We start from the raw sequence: 18,324 nt of genomic DNA on the forward strand, positions 1-18,324 counted from the left end.
TTAAAAGATATGTGGCTAACTCTTTTTTCAACATGATCTGGATAATGGGTATTTCAAATGAGAATCCTTTTTTCATAAACTATAATAGTAGGAAATATAACTTCATGTAGGTGTAGAGGGACCATTGATGTTGCAAATATCATTAATATTGTTGTTACATAAATTGAATGCCTAAGACCGTATACAACAAATTGATTGAAATGTCTATGGTGACTAGTATGCCACGGTAATGCATGTATATGATTCTGAATCACATGCAACGTTGCACGTCTTGTAGAAACGTGGACAAAAAAGATCCATTAGTGGTAAGTTGTAACTATAGACATGTTTGTGTGTTGGAGATCTTATCTATGGGTTACAACATTCTTTTATAGACTAAGTGAAATAAGCATATAAGTGAGTTTGATACCACATCTTGACCCAAAACCTTAAACATTAGGTCTATGGGTTCATCCATTTATATGCTCTTTAACTCATACATTTTTACTCAATGTGAGACTTCTTCATTCACACTTGGAATACCCAACAATTTGCTAGTTGGATTTTGAACGGTGATAAATGAAAAATGAAAGGTTTTGGGGTCATAAAATACGTTTGTAAGATGACTATGAAGCCTTATTTTTCCCCTAAAAAACTTAACTCACGAACCAACCCTTTGAAGTTCTACTATAGAAAGACATGGCCGATCCATAAACTAATTAAAAAATAAAGTCAATAGTAGATTTTTATAAAATACACTTTTGAGATGACTATTTTTTCTTTTTTTCCCTCCAAAATTCAATTCATATACAAACCTTCGGAGGTTCTTCTATAGAAAGAGATTGTCGATACAAAAACCAATTAAAAATAAAGTCTGCTGTAATATCTATTTGATAGCTTGATTATGTAGTGTATGTATACAAAAGCAAATCAATGAAATAGTTTTTCTGAGATAACTATCTTATTAGTTGATGTATTAAGTGTAGTTGTATATAGAACACAGCAGTGAATAAGTTCTTTTGAATTCAACCATCAATTTAATTTATTTTTACACAGCATGAAATCCAGCATTCTAAAATGATCAAACTAATTGAACGCTTGGTTTGTATTCTGATTATCTCATACCATTCCCACAGCATGAAATCCATAATCTATAGTGTATGACAAGGATAATTTCCATCACTTGAGAATCCCTAAGCTCCATGCTTTCATATATTAACATGTTGTAATTTTCTGAATGAAAATTGAAAAGCAAAGTGTTACATTAAATCTAAAATCACATTATTGAGATGGACAATCACGCATCCCAAAAGAAATTTATTATCTAGAAAGGATTAATCACTTATCTAAAAGCATGAGGGAGATACCTTAGTAATAATACCAACAAAAATCTCATTCATTTAAAAATTAAAATTAACATTCATTCATTTCTCCTTTAGCTAGATGGGCTAGCAATTGAAAGCCCAAAACAATGAGATGTGATTATCCTTGAGGTGCTCTTAGTTAACCAACATATTGGTAATGATAGAGGTGGTCTTAGTTCATCATTCATTTAGATTATTTTTTTTTAAATCAACAATAATTAAATATCAATGGTAAGTAATGTAATGATAATATATAAAATTTATATATTGTCAATACATATATCATTTTCCCTGATAAAAAATGGGGTGTTTGTCATGACCAAGTTTTGTTTTTTAATTTTAGAGCTTATAAGTGATGTGTCAATATGTAAGTATACATGTGTTTTTTATGTATGGAGACTAAAACTAAAAAGTCAGGGAATAAATTGGAAATGACATTTGAAAAGAAAAAAGTATTTATGTTAAGAGTAATGTTATATGTACATCTTAAATTTAACCACTTCTCTTATAATAAATCAAATTATCTTTATATCTCACATATTTTTTATCTTTATCTAAGCATCTTATAGTTACATTCTGGTTATTAAAATAAACAATTTTATTAAGCAATAATGAAAATATTTATTTTTATATCTTCCTATTAATCCTCATACCCATAAGGAAAAAATGACATGTTTAAGTGATACTTTATTTATTAATTGATGCAGAAGTGACATATATTATAAGAAGATTACCAGAAGATATATTACTTTTTTCCTCCTCAAATCATAAATGATTGCAATATCTTTGGACTATTAGTATAAATATTACCATTCATTTAAATTTTTTTTTGAAAAGTCAAACATAATTAAATATGAAGAGTAAATGATACATTATTATCATATAAAACTCATATATATCATTCCGTATATATTTTTTTCTTATCTTAAATTCGTGGGCTTACCTACTAAATTACAAAAAGAATGCAGCATCTAATGTAAACTTTATTGTGGACGGTTTTACCCTTTTGACAACCTTCGAGGAAAGTCACAAGCAACTTCACTCCAAACTACAAAGTAAACCGTGTTTGTGTCTGACCAAGCAACTACTTTGGTTACTTCCTCATGCTTAGTTGTCATCAATGAACCTATATCTTATAATCTTACCCTCTCTTTCTTGGAAAAAACCATTACCCATTATTTCTCTCTCTTCATCTCTATATATAACAACACACTTCATTTTTTATAAAACATTACCTATCTCCTATACCTTATAACTTATAACTATTAACTCTCTTTGTTTCTATCTTTTCTTTTACTATGGCTTCAAAAAACTCACAAGCCCAGTTTCAAGATTATTTGCCTGTGATGGCTAACAAGCTTGGTGGAGATGGTTTAATAGATGAATTGTGCAATGGGTTTAATCTGTTGATGGATTCTGAAAAAGGGGTCATCACTTTTGAAAGTCTTAAGAGGAATTCAGCTTTGCTTGGTCTTCAGGATTTGAGTGATCAGGATCTTCAATCTATGGTTGTGGAAGGTGATTTTGATGGTGATGGGGCTCTTAATCAGTTGGAGTTCTGTGTTTTGATGTTTAGATTAAGCCCTGAACTTATGGAAGGGTCTCACTTGTGGTTGGAACAAGCCCTTCAAGGAGAACTCAAAGATTTTTTTTGATTTTTTTTCCTTTTTTTTCTTCATTCATTTGTCCTTTTGGTCAATTTTCTCTTGTACTTAAGTGTAAGAAAAAGATGTAAAAAAAAAAAAATGAAATGGAAGAAGTAGCACATTTTATATTTCCTCCTTTGTATATTCTTCAATTCAATTATTATGCCTGGATATTGATTAGATGTGAAATCTAGATTTGCACTAGAAATTCCAATTTTCCTAGATGATAGAATGCACTTAATCAAGACTTAAACTTTCTCTATTTTGCACTAGAAATGAATTGTTTTTAAGATTTGTGAATTCTTTTTTTATGAACATTAAGTACAATCCAATGAAGATTTATGAAAGCTGTAGATAAAAAATATATAAAGAAAGCGTTGTTAAAGTTATCATAGGTTAACGCCTAAGAAAAATTATCAAATGAAATGCATGCTCTATGGTCCTATCACAATAATATACCATCAATAATGATAATTTAGGTGTTAGAATATTGGTTTTAGATCATATACTAATTTCTCTTAAGAAAATCACTTTGTTAGCTTTGTGAACAAAATATTAGTTGGGACTTTCACCACTCAAGGTACTGCTTAATTACTTTGATAAATTAGATAGTGAAATTGCTGCAACAAGATAACAGGAAAAATATATATTATATCTTCTCGCAACGATATTTCTGTAACTAAATTCATAGAGTTTCAATCATCAATAATGATGTATCTTCCTACATATACCGTTCGTCATAAAGTGTGCTTTGAAGTGATACTTTGTGACATATGTCACTTTTCGTATAGTGTAGGTTGATTCGGTATATTATTTTTCTTCAATCATACAACATACACAAAATAGCATAGTTGCATCATAGAGCTTTTTGGATAAGTAAACCTAATAAAGGCGGTCAAAAGCACAAGACTCCCATTTCGTAGGGCCAGATAGGGTAAACACTTTTATTTTACAAGTGAAGAAACTGTTTTCAAAAATTTTGAACTCATGACCTCGATCCAGATCATAAGACAGCGTCTCTTGATTCCTCGCTAGCAGAGTGTCAAACGGGGCTAAGCCTGAACCCTCGGCATTTTGTAAGAAATACAATTCCTTTCCTAACCTTCAGAGGATGATGAAAGGAGGTAAATATTATAGAGGGAGATGTAGAGTAAGTATTGATCCACAGTAAATCAATAGAATACACAGAAAATGAAAACAGAAAACAAATAATTGAATACATCAGTATTTGAAAACGAAAACTAAAATTGCAAGTAGCTTATGAAAGAATAACATCTTTAACAGCTAAACCGGGTCTTAAATGAGGCACAAAAAGGAGCAAATTTTTTAGAGATCAAGCACAGAACTTAAAAGAGAAAATATCACCTCCTTCCCCCTTCAGTTTGTAACAAGACATGTTTTTTAATCATAAAGTCCATATCATAATTTAGTATGTGCATTAGAGCCGGCTTGTGGAATCATTTTTCGACAAATTTATGTAAATGAAATACAGACCAACAAGTTCAAACGACAAAAATAAATTAATATCCGTACTATCTGAAAGTCTGAGAAATAGAGGAAAAGAGTAGCTACCTTTCACCTTTCACAGCAAGCACACCAGCCATAAGATCACTATGGCGGGCGATAAATTTGGTAGCTGAGTGCATGACAATATCTGCAGGAATAACACACAAGTCACAACTGTGTAAAGTTTGGGTATAACATGGCATGTTGAGGCGTTCTTAAGTATGCATAAAAAACATACAATAAAGAGTAAAATTGGAGGTAACATTTCATGTTATCCTGTACAAATATTTCTACTCAATTGACAACAGAGTAAACAGTAAAGTAAAAATACAGTGCTAACTGCTAAGTGACTAACAAATAGGCACATGATTTAGCCACCCTTATGTTTTGCGGATAGAGGCACATACATGCAGTGAAAGAGTATATCGCATCACTTTAATATTCTTAGCAGGTGAGGAAATTCAAGTGGTTTACAACGTTTCACTCATCTCAAACAACACCCTCATTTTTCGTCCCTCACAATTTTTAGTACGAGTTAGCAACCGCGTTTTTAAGAAGTGAATAGATCTATTTAAATTTCATAGGCTTGCAATGTTTATACCTGCTCCAAGTTCCAATGGCTGGTACAACACAGGTGACATTATACTATTGTCCACTAACACCAGAACACCATGTGCATGAGCTATCTCTGCTATTTTCTGGACAAGAATGAAGGGGGGAAAATTAATCATACATTATTAATAATATCATCCCGAATACTTAGACACAATCATTCCCTTGAATGTAGCATTCCAAATCCAGATATCAATGACAGAAACTTACTGTTAGTTTCTTATATGCACAAATTACAACAACAACCACAGAAAGACATGGTCAACATCATTAAAACTTCAAAACTACAAATTGCAACACCTTACTCGAATATCAGAAATTTGTAGCCGAGGATTGGTTGGACTCTCAAGCCACACAAGCTTAGTTCGGGGTCCAATAGCAGATGCAACTTCATTTAGATCACATGTATTTACCCGTCTGCACATGCAAGAATTAATGTATTATCAATAATGGACTCATGCTTCATGGAACCAACAAACTTGGCTGGTTTGTTTCTATAATTAATCACGCGTTATAGGGAAAATAGATAAGCACGAGTAAATCATACTAACTTCACCACAACTCCCCTCTTTGGAAGTACTTGGGACAGCAACCTATCTGAGCTACCATACATATCATCTCCAGCAACAATTTCCTCACTTAAAGCAGCCATTCCACTGGTGAAGCATAGGGCCCTATCTGCTTTATCAAGTTTTGCCGGTAAACTAGAGCACAAAACATGAAGAGTCGAAGACGATGTTCAAATAAACATAATATGAAACATCTGCAGTTGCAATAATAAAAGTAAACCAACATGCCACATCAAACCTCTCTAAAGCATGTCGAGTAGGATTCCCACTTCTGGTGTAGTCATAGGGACCATTTTCTATTGCAGATGGCTGCATGAAGAAGAGTACGAAACATAAAATACAATGCAACTAATTAAGGAAAAGTATTGTAATAGGTATATTAAATAATCATGACTAAAGAGTTGATCACCAAATGATTGAAGATACTGAATTCATGCCGATGAACCCGGCAATGAGTATTTGTATTACATAATGTAAAAAATCAATGCTTCACCTGCTTAAAAGTAGCAGTTTGGTAAAGTGGAGTATTAACAGCTCCATATGGATCAAACTTATTCTCGAAATTCATCATCATTGTTGAAATACCAGGCTCCCCTGTCTTCTCTTCTACAAACACCTCTTCTTCAAACAAAAAGTTTCATTATTTACAGTTTACACACAAAACATAAACCTTATATATCTGATCTCAGCACATACCATTTAATAACCCTGCGGCACCATCTTCCAAAGATGATGTACCTACATTCGTCTCTCTTTCAACCAAGCAATTCAGCTTGAACCCTTTTGCAAACAACACTGGGTTTGTAGTAAAATTTGATGACTTGTTAAACCCCAGATTCTCCCATTTACTTGTACCAGTTGTGATCTTAAAAACACACCACAATAGTTATAGAATTATAAGCATTATGCAAATGGGGTATCATCATTGAGTGAAAAAAATGATTTTGAAGCTCTTGAAATAAAAAGGGGTCCTGAAATCAAGCTTGATAAGCTTAGAAACTGTAAAAAAAAAACTTTTTTTTTAACAAATATATAATAAGGCACAGTGAGAATAAGAAGTGATAAGAAAATAAAAGAGGGTTTGTTTTACCTGAGCGTTGGAATGAAAGAAGTAAATATGATTGAAAGAAATTGAAAGGTTTGGAGTTGTACTCAAACACTGTACTATGTTGTTATTGTTGTCTGCAATTATTCAAAGGCAAAATCCTAAGTTGTATATATAGTGGCCATAACGAATGAGCTTCAATTTTCTAAGGTTTAAGGTGCAACAACTAAAGATTGGTGCAGTCATGCACAATGATGATCGAAGAGTGGAGAAATATCTAAGATCCATGAAGAGAAATGTAGGGCTGTGATTCACTAGGGTGGATGACTTTGTTTTCTTGGTAATAATCCCTTCTATAAGTATAATCTATGAAGCACAGATTCGCCAAATACCTTCGCGTGTTGGTGTCCGACACGTATCTGACACTGATATGTTCAGATTCGCGACGGATATCCATAGAGTATCCAAAAATAAAAAAATAAAAATAAATATCAAGACACGTATCAGATTTGTTTTCAATAAATTTTTATGATAAGATAGATTTGTTTTCAATAAACACTCACTTATTTAAAGGTCACATCATACCAACTTACCATCACACCACATTGACCCTCGAATAGCTGGTACTTTCCGATCCATAACGTCGCCGGCCGGTGCTTAGTGTTACTGCCTCTACCGCCATAGGTATGTTGTGAAGAGCAAACAGAAAAAAGGCTTACATTTCTTACTTCTTAGTTTCTTTTTGCTTAGTATGTTTATAAAGAGAAGATGATGTGTGAATATTAATAGAGAAGATAAATAAAGAGCTTACCTTTATTTCTTAACAGAGAAGAGAAGACAGAGGGTATGAGAGAATATTTTGATTTACACTTATAATTTTATCATATTTTATGTATTTTTTATTAATTTATACGCGTATCCCTGAACGTATCGTATCCTACATTTTAGAAAAAATGTGTGTCGACGTATCGGATACGTATCGTATCCGATACATGTATCCGTATCTGTGCTTCATAAATAATAATGTTAGGGATCAATTTTTTACCATGTCTTGGAGATAAATTAATTAATAAAATGATAATTTACATAAAGAAACACAATTAATATAAAGAGTGGGTATTCAAAGTTTTTTAAACTTACTCTTCATCATAGCATTCAATTTTATGAATATCTAATGTTTTAGATATACTAACTAATTCAAACCATTAGATTTCCTTAGAATTGATGACTAAGATGAGAAGTGAATTTAAAAAACTTACTCTTTGAGTAAGTGGATCCTTCCTCTAATATAAATTATCTTCTTCAATGTATAATGTATAATCTTTTGATTGAGTACTATCGATCTACTATTTTAATAAAAAAAAAAGTATTTGCCACATCACTTAGAATCATCTCAATGAAAAACTCTTTGTCACATCACTTAGGACATGTGTCATCACCTCAATGAAATTTATCCCTCCAAAAAGCTTATGCATTCCTTTTAATCACCATACATGATTTGTTCATCAAACACATTAAATATCAATGATTTTTCTATCTAACTATTTATTTTATACATTCATTATTTTTTTTAATCACCATAAATGATTTGTTAATCACATTAAACATTTTAAACTGAATCTATTTTCACATCTAATTTATTTATCCTTCTCTATTATCATATCATATCTTCATCTTCTTCTCTCCCCCTTTCATTTCATACTTCACTATTTTTTTTCCTCTTATATCTATAATTCAATGTTTCATTCATTGAATTTACTTTGGCATCATTACAAAAATGTGTGTAGTCATTTCTTATTTTTTAGATATGTTCTTATTTTTTAGATCTTTTAATATTTTTTTGTTTATTTTGTAGATAAATTCTTATTTATTTTTTTGGTTTTTTTGTTTATTATTCCTTTGATTTATTTATTTTGTAGATATATTCTGATTGATTTCATTATTTTATATATTTATTCTTCCTATAATCATCTTTGTTAGTTTCTAATTTCAAGGGTTTCATCCTTAACAACGACCAAACACTAAAAAATTATTGTATGTACTCGATCTCCATTAATATATATATATATATATATATATATATATATATATATAATATACATTTACTTACAAGTTATAATATCGTATTTGTTTATTTCTTGTTATTAATCTTTTTATCTACTCATCTTATTTCGTTCTTATAATTTTATCTTTTCATTTACAGTTTGACTCTCTGCATGTTAGTTTTATGTTTTTGTGTGCATCTTTTATTAAAATCTTCAATCTTATTCTCTTTTTCACAACAAATGAATTTGATTTTCTATTAAGATATTTATATGTCTACTATCTTCTATACATGAATTGAAGAGGCTAATTATATATTTGTGATAGTTGTCCAAAGAATAAACTATTTTCATCAAATAAAATTTGAATTTTAAAAGTCAGTTCCGTTGCTTATGCTATAAAATAATTTTTTATTTTTAATTAATAAAAAAAAAGATAAGATAATTTGAAATGTAAGGAATATAATAATAAAAAAAGATAAGGTGAGGAAATTTGATTAGGATACTAATGATAATAATTAAGATTCTTATTAGTGGTGAAATTTGATTAGAAGATTCCCTTACCTCATCTATTTATTATTTAGTTATAATAATTCATAAATTATTTTCATCTCTTTACTGTTTTACTTGTTATTTCTTATTTTTCAGAATTGATAAGTAAGAAAAGAAACCCTAAAAAATGGGGTCTTAGAGTTAGAAGGTGAATTATCTAATAATAGTGGGATATGAGAGTTTGTAATAGATTGTAACGAAATGATTCATTTTAATCATAGTATTCTTCAACCTGTATTTATGGCTTAAGAAAAAATAATATCCTTGATTGTATTTAATTGCGATAATGAATTTTTAGCATTGTAAATTTGTATTATATATTTGATTTATGTTTGTTTGAACTTTTTATAATTTGCATTGTTGAATTTTGAATGAATCGATTTATTCATTCCTTAATTGATTAATTGTGTTTGTAATGCTTCCATGAAATTATGAATTTAAATTCAACAATGCAAATTAAATATTTAATTTTATTTAGTTACCATTATATTGTAGAATATAATGATTGTTAAACAGGAGTAAGAGATGAATGTGTGAAAATAATTGAATAAAGATTTACCCATGATTAGACTATGGTTAAAATAATGGTATAAATTACCCATGACGAGGTGTGGTTAAAACAAATGGAATAAATTAGCCACGGTTAAACCATGGTTAAAGAAATATTACCACACTTCACAAAAGTATAGCTATATAATAAACTGACCGTGGGTAAATTTTTGCTACGCCAGTAATTGAGGGTTCCGTGGCGGCTGTGTTTTGCCACGGTTGTTTCATATTTAACCGTGGCTAATGAGATATTTTTTTGTAGTGTTTCTTGGTATGATTTGAGTTTTTTTTTTGCTTTAAAATGAAAAATTATGGTTTAACATGACCTTCAATCAAATTTCATATATTACAATCATTTAGGAATTGATTGTGTGAAATTTATGATTTCATTCAAATTCCAATATTTTGTTTTATGCCATTGATACTTTGGAATTCACTTGAGGAATCAATTAACTCCAATTTATTTTGAATAATCAATTTGTCAAGCAATTAGAAATTGATACTTTGTCCATTTAGCGAATTCAACAATTAACATTAACTACTCAATTATTAATGTCTGTTTTATATTATTTATTTGGACTTAAGAGAAATAAACTCTAGCTATTTGCTACATTTGTTTTTACCTTATACGTGTGATTGTATTTTATAAAATATAATTACAACAATCTACTATCTATTACCTATATATGAATTGACTATATATATATTGAATGAACTGGTATAATTACAAAATTAGACACTTTCAAATTTTGACACTTAGATTTGAAAGATGATATTTTTGTTAGAAGTCATTCTCAATGTTCTTTTTAAAAGTAAAGGATATTTGATTTATGTTTGGTTGGATTATTTCTAAACTATATTGGTGAATTTTGATTTTTTGTAAGAGAGTCTCTAAAAACATTTCTTGCAAATATCACAATAACTATTCTTTAAGATATCAATCTTTTTAAGATAAACAATAACACAATGTTAATACATTGAGTTATCCACAATATATGAATTTAATAATGCATATGAATAAACTTAAATTCAAACAATAAAAATATTAATTCAAATATGTATATTATAAAAGTGGCAGTTTTAATAGGAAAATATGTATAGTAATATATCATAGTTGTATAGAAATTACCAAATATTCATTGTGTTATACATATTTTCAAATGAGAAAAATATAGATAAAAACAATATAATACTAAAAATAAAATATAATTAGAAATTAAAATAACTCAAGATATTACTTCTCTTTTATGTAGTTTAGTTTATGATTTAGTTTTTATACATTATCAATATAAAGTTTTCCCATCTAACACCTAATTGTACAAAATTCTATATACGACTTTTAAAGTAATTATTATGAAAGCAAAAAAATATAATGGTTCAATACATGATTTATTGACCTTATAAAATATATGTATATTATTTATGCACTATACATAAACAAAGAATTGACCTGTGTAAGTGCAGAGGCTAGGTATATTGTTAGTTTATTCTTAACAGTAAGCTCAATTGATAAACCTATATGCCATAAAGTGTGAAAGTTCACTTTCAAATTGTATTTACCCCACCCCTTAAAAAAATTGAATTTTTCCAATTGCCTTTAGAAGATCTCTTCCTAAAGAAGTTACTTCAGTATTGATTGAGCTATGTAACTACTTTAGAGAATTATCAAGCAAAGTTTTAAATGTCAAATATTTAGAGAAACTCCAACAACGAATTTCTTTGACCCTTTGCCACATGGAAATGATATTCCCTCCATCCTTTTTCACTATCATGGTTCATTTGGTCATTCATCTTGGGGAGGAAGCAATGATTGCTGGTCCTGTACATTATAGATGGATGTATCCTATTGAAAGGTAAATTTTTAGTTTACATGCTTAGTTATTTATTTTATTAGGACTTGAATGTTGATTCATTTTCTTTTTGTTCTAGGACTCTTGGCCATTTAAAATCATATGTTCGTAACAAGGCTGCACCAGAAGGTTGTATAGCTGAAGGGTATATTATGGAAGAATCTCTAACTTTTTGTTCCAGATATTTTCTGAATGGTGACATTGAAACAAGGTTCAATCGACCAAGACGCAATGACGATGATATTGGGGTCAATGTTTTTAGTGAATCTACTATCTTTTCAAATATATTTCCTACATTGGGAAAATCTATTGGTGTAAGCAAGATTTTTTCGTTACACCCATTGAGAAGCTACAAGCTCATCGTTATGTGTTAACTAATTGTCAATTGGTTGATACATTTCGCGAGTAAGTTATATGTTCTTATTAATAGTTTATGTTCATACTATAATGCATTTCAATATCAAATATGTGATAACTATTAACTTCCTCATACAGAAAGTGTAAAACTGAGGTCACAAGGATGCATCGTGGGCAAAGAAACTCCACAAAAGTTGTGGAAGAATATGTACACACTAATATACCATTAGTTTTCAAGGAACCAACTTAGGGAAAACGTATTGGTTGTGGATAGTGATGCATTGTGATTTTAGGATCATTGCTATTATGCAAATTGAAATAACTTGGATAATGTGATTGAGTTGTTATATATTCTAAAGCTGTCCATTTCAAGGAGAAACAAGGATTGGTTCACATAGATGATAAAAATCCAAATTAGATGAGAGGCATTCACATGTGATTGATAAAGAAGCAACCATATTCGCTAAACCAATGTATGCTTTACAGTGCCAACCCTAGAGTTTGATATCTTCAATAACTCCATAAGGAACTTTTGCTCTTCATCTTTACTATATGGTGATGTATTTTGCTTTACTCTTATGGTACATATTCATGACATAATAAAACAAGTTTGGGCTTTATTTATCATTTATAGGCAGCCATAACTTTGAGTGTAAATACCATACATCATATCCCCATAGGTTCTTTAGAATTTTGCTGAGTTTTTAAGGGTGTGTTAGGTATCTCGTTAGCAAAATGACATTGATTTTATGGGATTATGACGTTGATTTTATGGGATTATGACATTGATGCAGGCATGCATCTTTATAGTATATCAAAATAAATGATACCAAGATATCTGCATTAAATTGTTTTCAACTAATATGACTGAATTTGCAAAACACTATGGTTTAATTTGTCATGCATGCTTGCATTGAGGTAATACTTAAGTTGTTTTTAAGTTAATCATTTAGTATCTCTAATGATTTAGTAATTGAATTTAACATCAAAAACAGATTCACACAGTTATGATGGATAAGAGTTGGATTGAGAAACCAATTAGATCAAAGGAGTTCTTGGATGGGGTGGTGCAATTTTTGGATTTCGCCTTTTCAAATGTACCTATAAATGATCAAATTCCATGTCCTTGTATTACATGTGGATTTCTTAAAATGGGTAATAGAATTGAAGTGTTTAGTCATCTACTTCAAAAAGGGTTTCCCAGAAAGTACACATTTTGGTACATGCATGGGGAAAAGCATGTGCAAGATAATGTTGAAACTATAGCCCAACCACAAGAAGAGTGGGTTAGACAATATCCAATGCAGGATATGTTAGATGATGTTTTTGGCATCTTTGATGATAGTGGAATTCAAGATTCCGGCCACTCAAATATACCAAATGATGACCAACCTAGGGGTGATGCAAGTAAAGTCCAACAAGAAAAAATAAAAGAGCAATTAGGTGATGGAAATGAAGAATTGTACCCTGGTTGTAAAAAATATAGTAAAATATCATTCATTGTTCTATTGTATCATATAAAAGTCTTATGTAGTGCAACTGACAAAACATTTTCTATGATCATTGATCTTTTAAATGATGCTTTTCCCCATGCTAAACTCCCAGCATCTTTATACGAGGCAAAAAAGTTGATTAAGAAGTTAGGTTTAAGCTATGAAAAGATTCATGCATGTCCGAACAATTGCATGTTATATTGGGGTTCATTGGAAGACAAGAAGAGAGATAATTGTAAGATTTGCAATGCATCTAGGTGGAAATCTAATGGAAATATTAGTGGTGCAAATGATATAGTGGTTGGCCAAAATAAAAAATATATACCAGCAAAGGTCTTACGGTACTTCCCACTTATACCAAGATTGCAAAGACTATACATGTGTTCTAAAACTGCAGAGCTTTTGAAATGGCATGGAAGGAGTTTGACAAAATGTATCCGGACTTTGCTTTAGATTCTCGTAATATACGGCTTGCATTAGCTACAGATGGTTTCAATCCATTTGGAACTTTAAGTTCTAATAATAGCATTTGGCCTGTGATGTTGTATGCTTACAATTATCCTCCATGGTACTGTATGAAGCAAACTTCTCTCATAATGTCGATGATAATTCCTGGTCCTAAGATGCCTGGCAATAGTATTGATGTTTACTTGCAGCCCCTAGTTTCAGAGTTACAAAAATTGTGGAAAGGAGTGGAAGCTTATGATTCCTCTACAAAAGAATCATTTCAAATGCGTGCATCATTGTTTTGTACTATTAGTGACTTCCCAGGTCTAGACAACTTATCTGGATGGAACACTCATACATCACTTGCTTGTCCATCATGTAATTTTGATACAGAGTCTAAATGGCTAAAGTTTGGCGGAAAATATTGCTTCATGGGACATCGTCGATATTTACCACTAGATCATAATTGAAACTCTTCAGGAGAAATTGAAACTCGAAAAATGCAAGCAATTCAGGTTTGGCATTTGGAAAAAACTAAAAAAGTTATTGTGGAACTCAATGGTTATGGACAAGGCAATGACAATGGCTCAAACTTACTTGTGAGGTTTCTTGGTAAACTAGCTCAAAACTCAACAATTTGTCCTATTTATGTTAAAAGATGGGATTGGATGTCAAAGGATAATAGATACCAACAATGGAAATATATTGAGGTAATTATTTAAAAAATTTGCAATTTTAATAATTTTTTCCTATTGTCATTGAAAATTGACTAGCGTATTTAATAATGTGTGAAGGAAAATTTTGAGTTTGATTATGTTGCTGGAGTCAAATGGGCTATGAGTACTCTAGGTGAAAGATGGAGGGCCTATAAATATAGGTTAAGGTGTAAGTATTTCTATCCTAATAAAAGTAAGGAAGACATACTTGCTAATCCTCCTCCAGGTTTAGATTGTGCTGATTGGACTGCATTTGTGCATCATTATAAGGAGGATAAGATGAAGGTAAACATTATGTTGTGAAGTATTTAATTTCTCCAAGACTTGTATTTTTTTAATATAATGACTACAATGTTTGGCAATTGTAGAAACAAAGTTTGGCGAACACTAGAAGTCGCAAAAATCTTAAAGTTTCCCATGCTGGTGGTAGTATGAGCAATGCAAGGAGAGGTCGTCAAATGGTAAGTTGTCCTAGGTAATTGTATTATTGTAAAGAATGAAGTTTTGTGAATGTAAAAACTTATGTTTCATTGGTTGTGTTAGGAGCTAAAATTGCATAGACCTGTATGTCGGGGTGAGGTTGTTTTGTCAACTTTATTGAAGAAGGATGGAAGCTATGTAAGCGAAGAAGGAAAAACTCTAGCTGTAAGTAATTTAAAGTCTTTTCATACATGATGTGTTACATATGTCCTAAAAAGTGTATCATTTTTAGAACCATTTCCTAAGTTGTGAAATGGATAATGGTATGCAGTTAGTTAGGTAGGCAAACGCATAATATCATTTTGTCCTTTCTGATTCTATTGATGCAATTTTCCATTATAGGTTACTGCCACGGAATTTGCAATTTTCCATTATAGGTTACTGCCATGGAATTTTCAATTTTCCATTATAGGTTACTGCCATGCAATTTGCAATTTGCCATTATATAAATTATTAATTTCTTGTTATTTAATAGGATAAAATATCAGAGCATTTACCTCAAGATCAAGAAAATGTCAGTACTTTAGGTATTTCATCAAAGGTATTTGCTCATCCTAATGATACAATTGGAAAAGCATATGGAGCTGAACATTCAGGGTTTTGTGAATTCTAATGGCTCTAGTCAACATATTGAAGACTTGAAGAAATATGTACAAACTTTGGAAGTAAAACTATCAGGGTTTGAAGAGACCAAGGAGCAACTTGCACATATTCAGAATCGTTTGGCTACTATTGAGAAGTTTCTAGTCGAAAAATTTGGTAGTGAGTTAACCACTTTCGCTCGTGATGTTCCACCATCTTAGATATGGTTTCTTAGAATTCATGAACTTATATGATCTTAACATTTTGCATTTTGTTTTTTATATGGATTTTTTAATGTTAAACATTTGGTAATTGTATAAGATTCAATTTTCTAATGGTATAACACTTACTACTATTATTATTAGCTAGCAAATATTTAATTTTATTATAAATTTACCATTATATTATTAAAAATAAAGATTGTGAGACAATTACACATTGGGATCATGAGAGGAGTATGTACGAAAGTAACTTTAAAAAAGTTTAATTAGCCACAGATGGATTGTGAAAATATAAGCAACTTAGCCACGGTTGTAGTGTGGCAAAACCAGCAACTTAGCCACAGTTCGACTGTAGCTGAATTAAAGAGACTGTGACTAAATAAATGTTACCACATTTCACAGAAGTGTAGCGAAATAACATAATGACCGTGGCTAATTTTTAGCAACGCCATTCCTTGCCACAACAACAATATGTGTGGCCACTCAATCTAGCTACGATTATTTTCCACCTTGTTATTTTCCACCTTAGCCACGACTGCAACCGTGGCTAACAGGAAGTTTTACAGTAGTGAAGTAAGATATTTCACAGAGAACTCAACAACATTACTTGTTCGATCCTGGTTCCACGACATATCATGATCGACCAAATTCGCTAAGGTCACAGTCAAATGTTGGGCATAAAAGTCTGGTCCGTACACCTATCCATTATGCCCAGATAACCGACCAAGGCTGCTGAAAGGGAGAATTGATCGGACAAGGCCTAGTCAACAATATGTGGGACTGCAAACTATTGCTAGAGGACTGACGCGCTGTCTAAACAACGTATACTTCTGCTACAGAGCTGACACGCATCATGAATAGTGCAGAACCTGCCACAAAACTGAACACAATGTCTGGATTTGTACCACCTCCTATAATGTGTAGCTAGAACATGCCTAATATACGACTACAACAACTGGAACAGGCGACATGACGACCACTCTGACTAAAGCATTGTGTGAACCTGAGTACAGGCATGTCACGAGCCGCCCGAAATGGATAAAGCAATCCCCTCTTGTCTAAAGTAGCCAGATAGGATAGGACTGCCTACCCAACCAACAACATCTATTAGAGAATATTTCATTTCCTTCTCCTCTATGTATACTCTCTCTTATATTCTTGTATATGATTCTCTCTACATATATATGATGTATCTTTTCAGCTATCCACCCTACATCATTTAGACAGTACCTTGCCCGTATTTCATCAGCACTCCAGAATGACAACCTCCATACCAAAGAACATTACCAAATTCAAAGGCCACCTACCTTGTGAAAATTTTATCAGCACTCACTATGCTAGATATCGTAATAAACAACATTCATTCGATAACTCAATTTTGAACGACAATGTTGAAAACGAGGCGGAAGAACATCAACAATGTATACTAAAGCAAGTGTTATCAATGTGTGTAACTTCAACGGCGCATTCTTGAAACAACGCTATTGAACATCAGTAACGTTAGCGCTGACTTGAATGAGTTATGTTTAACAACATATTTGATATAAAACACTTTTAATGTTAATCAATTCCACATCGCATAAATAAAAAAATGATGTTGAAGATGACATAGTAACAACGCTTTCTTAAGTATGCATCGATGATTTTATACAAATTTTTAAGTGGTTATGCATCTCTACATTTATTGAAATATTAATGGTTGAGTGATTATGCGTCTCTTCGTTTATTGAAATATTAATGGTTGAGTGGTTATGCGTCTCTTCGTTTATTGAAATATTAATGGTTGAGTGGTTATGCGTCTCTTCGTTTATTGAAATATTAATGGTTGAGTGGTTATGCGTCTCTTCGTTTATTGAAATATTAATGGTTGAGTGGTTATGCGTCTCTTCGTTTATTGAAATATTAATGGTTGCTAATCTATAAATATTGTGGTTCACCTTATGTTCTATTTCATCAGTAACAATATGTGTTTCTATAGGAGTATGTTCATGAAGATAAGAAGTAGAAAACACAATGTAACCAAAAAGAGAGCAAACAATAGATTGCAACAACTTGAAGTGTTAAAAGTGCTAAAGTTGTGTTTATGTTTCAGAATCATGTCAAGGAGGTCTTTAACATCTTTTGATTTGGCAAAAAGACCCATATTTCAAAAGGAAAGTGATTGTTATACAAGATTTGCGTTAGATGAAGATTTAATCTGCAGATTATTTAGTTCATTTATCTACCAAATCTTTAGTTCATTTATTTCCTTCATTGTAATCTACCAAATCAAGATTTCATAAGAAAATTAAAGTGATTGTTATACAAGATTTGT

At 31.1% G+C, this 18,324-nt stretch overlaps 4 protein-coding genes across 4 annotated transcripts; 3 read left to right on the forward strand and 1 right to left on the reverse strand.

Moving 5' to 3' along the window:
* Positions 2,552-3,117, forward strand: LOC109334920 (calcium-binding protein PBP1-like). The gene has a single exon (XM_019570924.1). The coding sequence runs from the start codon at positions 2,642-2,644 to the stop codon at positions 2,996-2,998; it is 357 nt and encodes a 118-aa protein (XP_019426469.1). The 5' UTR covers positions 2,552-2,641; the 3' UTR covers positions 2,999-3,117.
* On the reverse strand, positions 3,787-7,178 carry LOC109333901 (cystathionine beta-lyase, chloroplastic-like). The gene is made up of 10 exons (XM_019569484.1): positions 7,114-7,178; positions 6,767-6,866; positions 6,373-6,541; positions 6,170-6,297; positions 5,915-5,985; positions 5,659-5,811; positions 5,413-5,524; positions 5,097-5,193; positions 4,562-4,643; positions 3,787-4,091 (listed from the first exon to the last, which is right to left on the reverse strand). Exons 1-10 carry the CDS (start codon positions 7,176-7,178, stop codon positions 3,872-3,874), a joined length of 1,197 nt encoding a protein of 398 aa, XP_019425029.1. The 3' UTR covers positions 3,787-3,871.
* On the forward strand, positions 13,082-14,481 carry LOC109333902. Its single transcript, XM_019569485.1, has 2 exons — positions 13,082-13,905; positions 13,962-14,481. Exons 1-2 carry the CDS (start codon positions 13,082-13,084, stop codon positions 14,479-14,481), a joined length of 1,344 nt encoding a protein of 447 aa, XP_019425030.1.
* On the forward strand, positions 14,490-16,065 carry LOC109334104. Its single transcript, XM_019569677.1, has 5 exons — positions 14,490-14,721; positions 14,806-15,012; positions 15,096-15,188; positions 15,271-15,372; positions 15,683-16,065. The coding sequence occupies exons 1-5, from the start codon at positions 14,512-14,514 to the stop codon at positions 15,818-15,820; spliced, it is 750 nt and encodes a 249-aa protein (XP_019425222.1). The 5' UTR covers positions 14,490-14,511; the 3' UTR covers positions 15,821-16,065.

Source organism: Lupinus angustifolius, chromosome LG19 (genome assembly GCF_001865875.1).
Source record: "Lupinus angustifolius cultivar Tanjil chromosome LG19, LupAngTanjil_v1.0, whole genome shotgun sequence".
Taxonomy (NCBI): Eukaryota; Viridiplantae; Streptophyta; class Magnoliopsida; order Fabales; family Fabaceae; genus Lupinus; species Lupinus angustifolius.

Bases quoted from the DNA above. Each gene is read 5' to 3' on its own strand.
- LOC109334104 (XM_019569677.1), top strand. From the start codon at position 14,512: ATGCAAGCAATTCAGGTTTGGCATTTGGAAAAAACTAAAAAAGTTATT. The intron at 14,722-14,805 runs GTAATTATTTAA...TAATGTGTGAAG, and splicing joins AACAATGGAAATATATTGAG to GAAAATTTTGAGTTTGATTA. The intron at 15,013-15,095 runs GTAAACATTATG...TGGCAATTGTAG, and splicing joins ATAAGGAGGATAAGATGAAG to AAACAAAGTTTGGCGAACAC.
- LOC109334920 (XM_019570924.1), top strand. From the start codon at position 2,642: ATGGCTTCAAAAAACTCACAAGCCCAGTTTCAAGATTATTTGCCTGTG.
- LOC109333901 (XM_019569484.1), bottom strand. From the start codon at position 7,178: ATGGATATCCGTCGCGAATCTGAACATATCAGTGTCAGATACGTGTCG. The intron at 6,298-6,372 runs GTATGTGCTGAG...TTTTGTTTGAAG, and splicing joins TGCCGCAGGGTTATTAAATG to AAGAGGTGTTTGTAGAAGAG. The intron at 5,194-5,412 runs GTAAGGTGTTGC...ATTCTTGTCCAG, and splicing joins TACAAATTTCTGATATTCGA to AAAATAGCAGAGATAGCTCA.
- LOC109333902 (XM_019569485.1), top strand. From the start codon at position 13,082: ATGGATAAGAGTTGGATTGAGAAACCAATTAGATCAAAGGAGTTCTTG. The intron at 13,906-13,961 runs GTACTTCCCACT...CTAAAACTGCAG, and splicing joins ATACCAGCAAAGGTCTTACG to AGCTTTTGAAATGGCATGGA.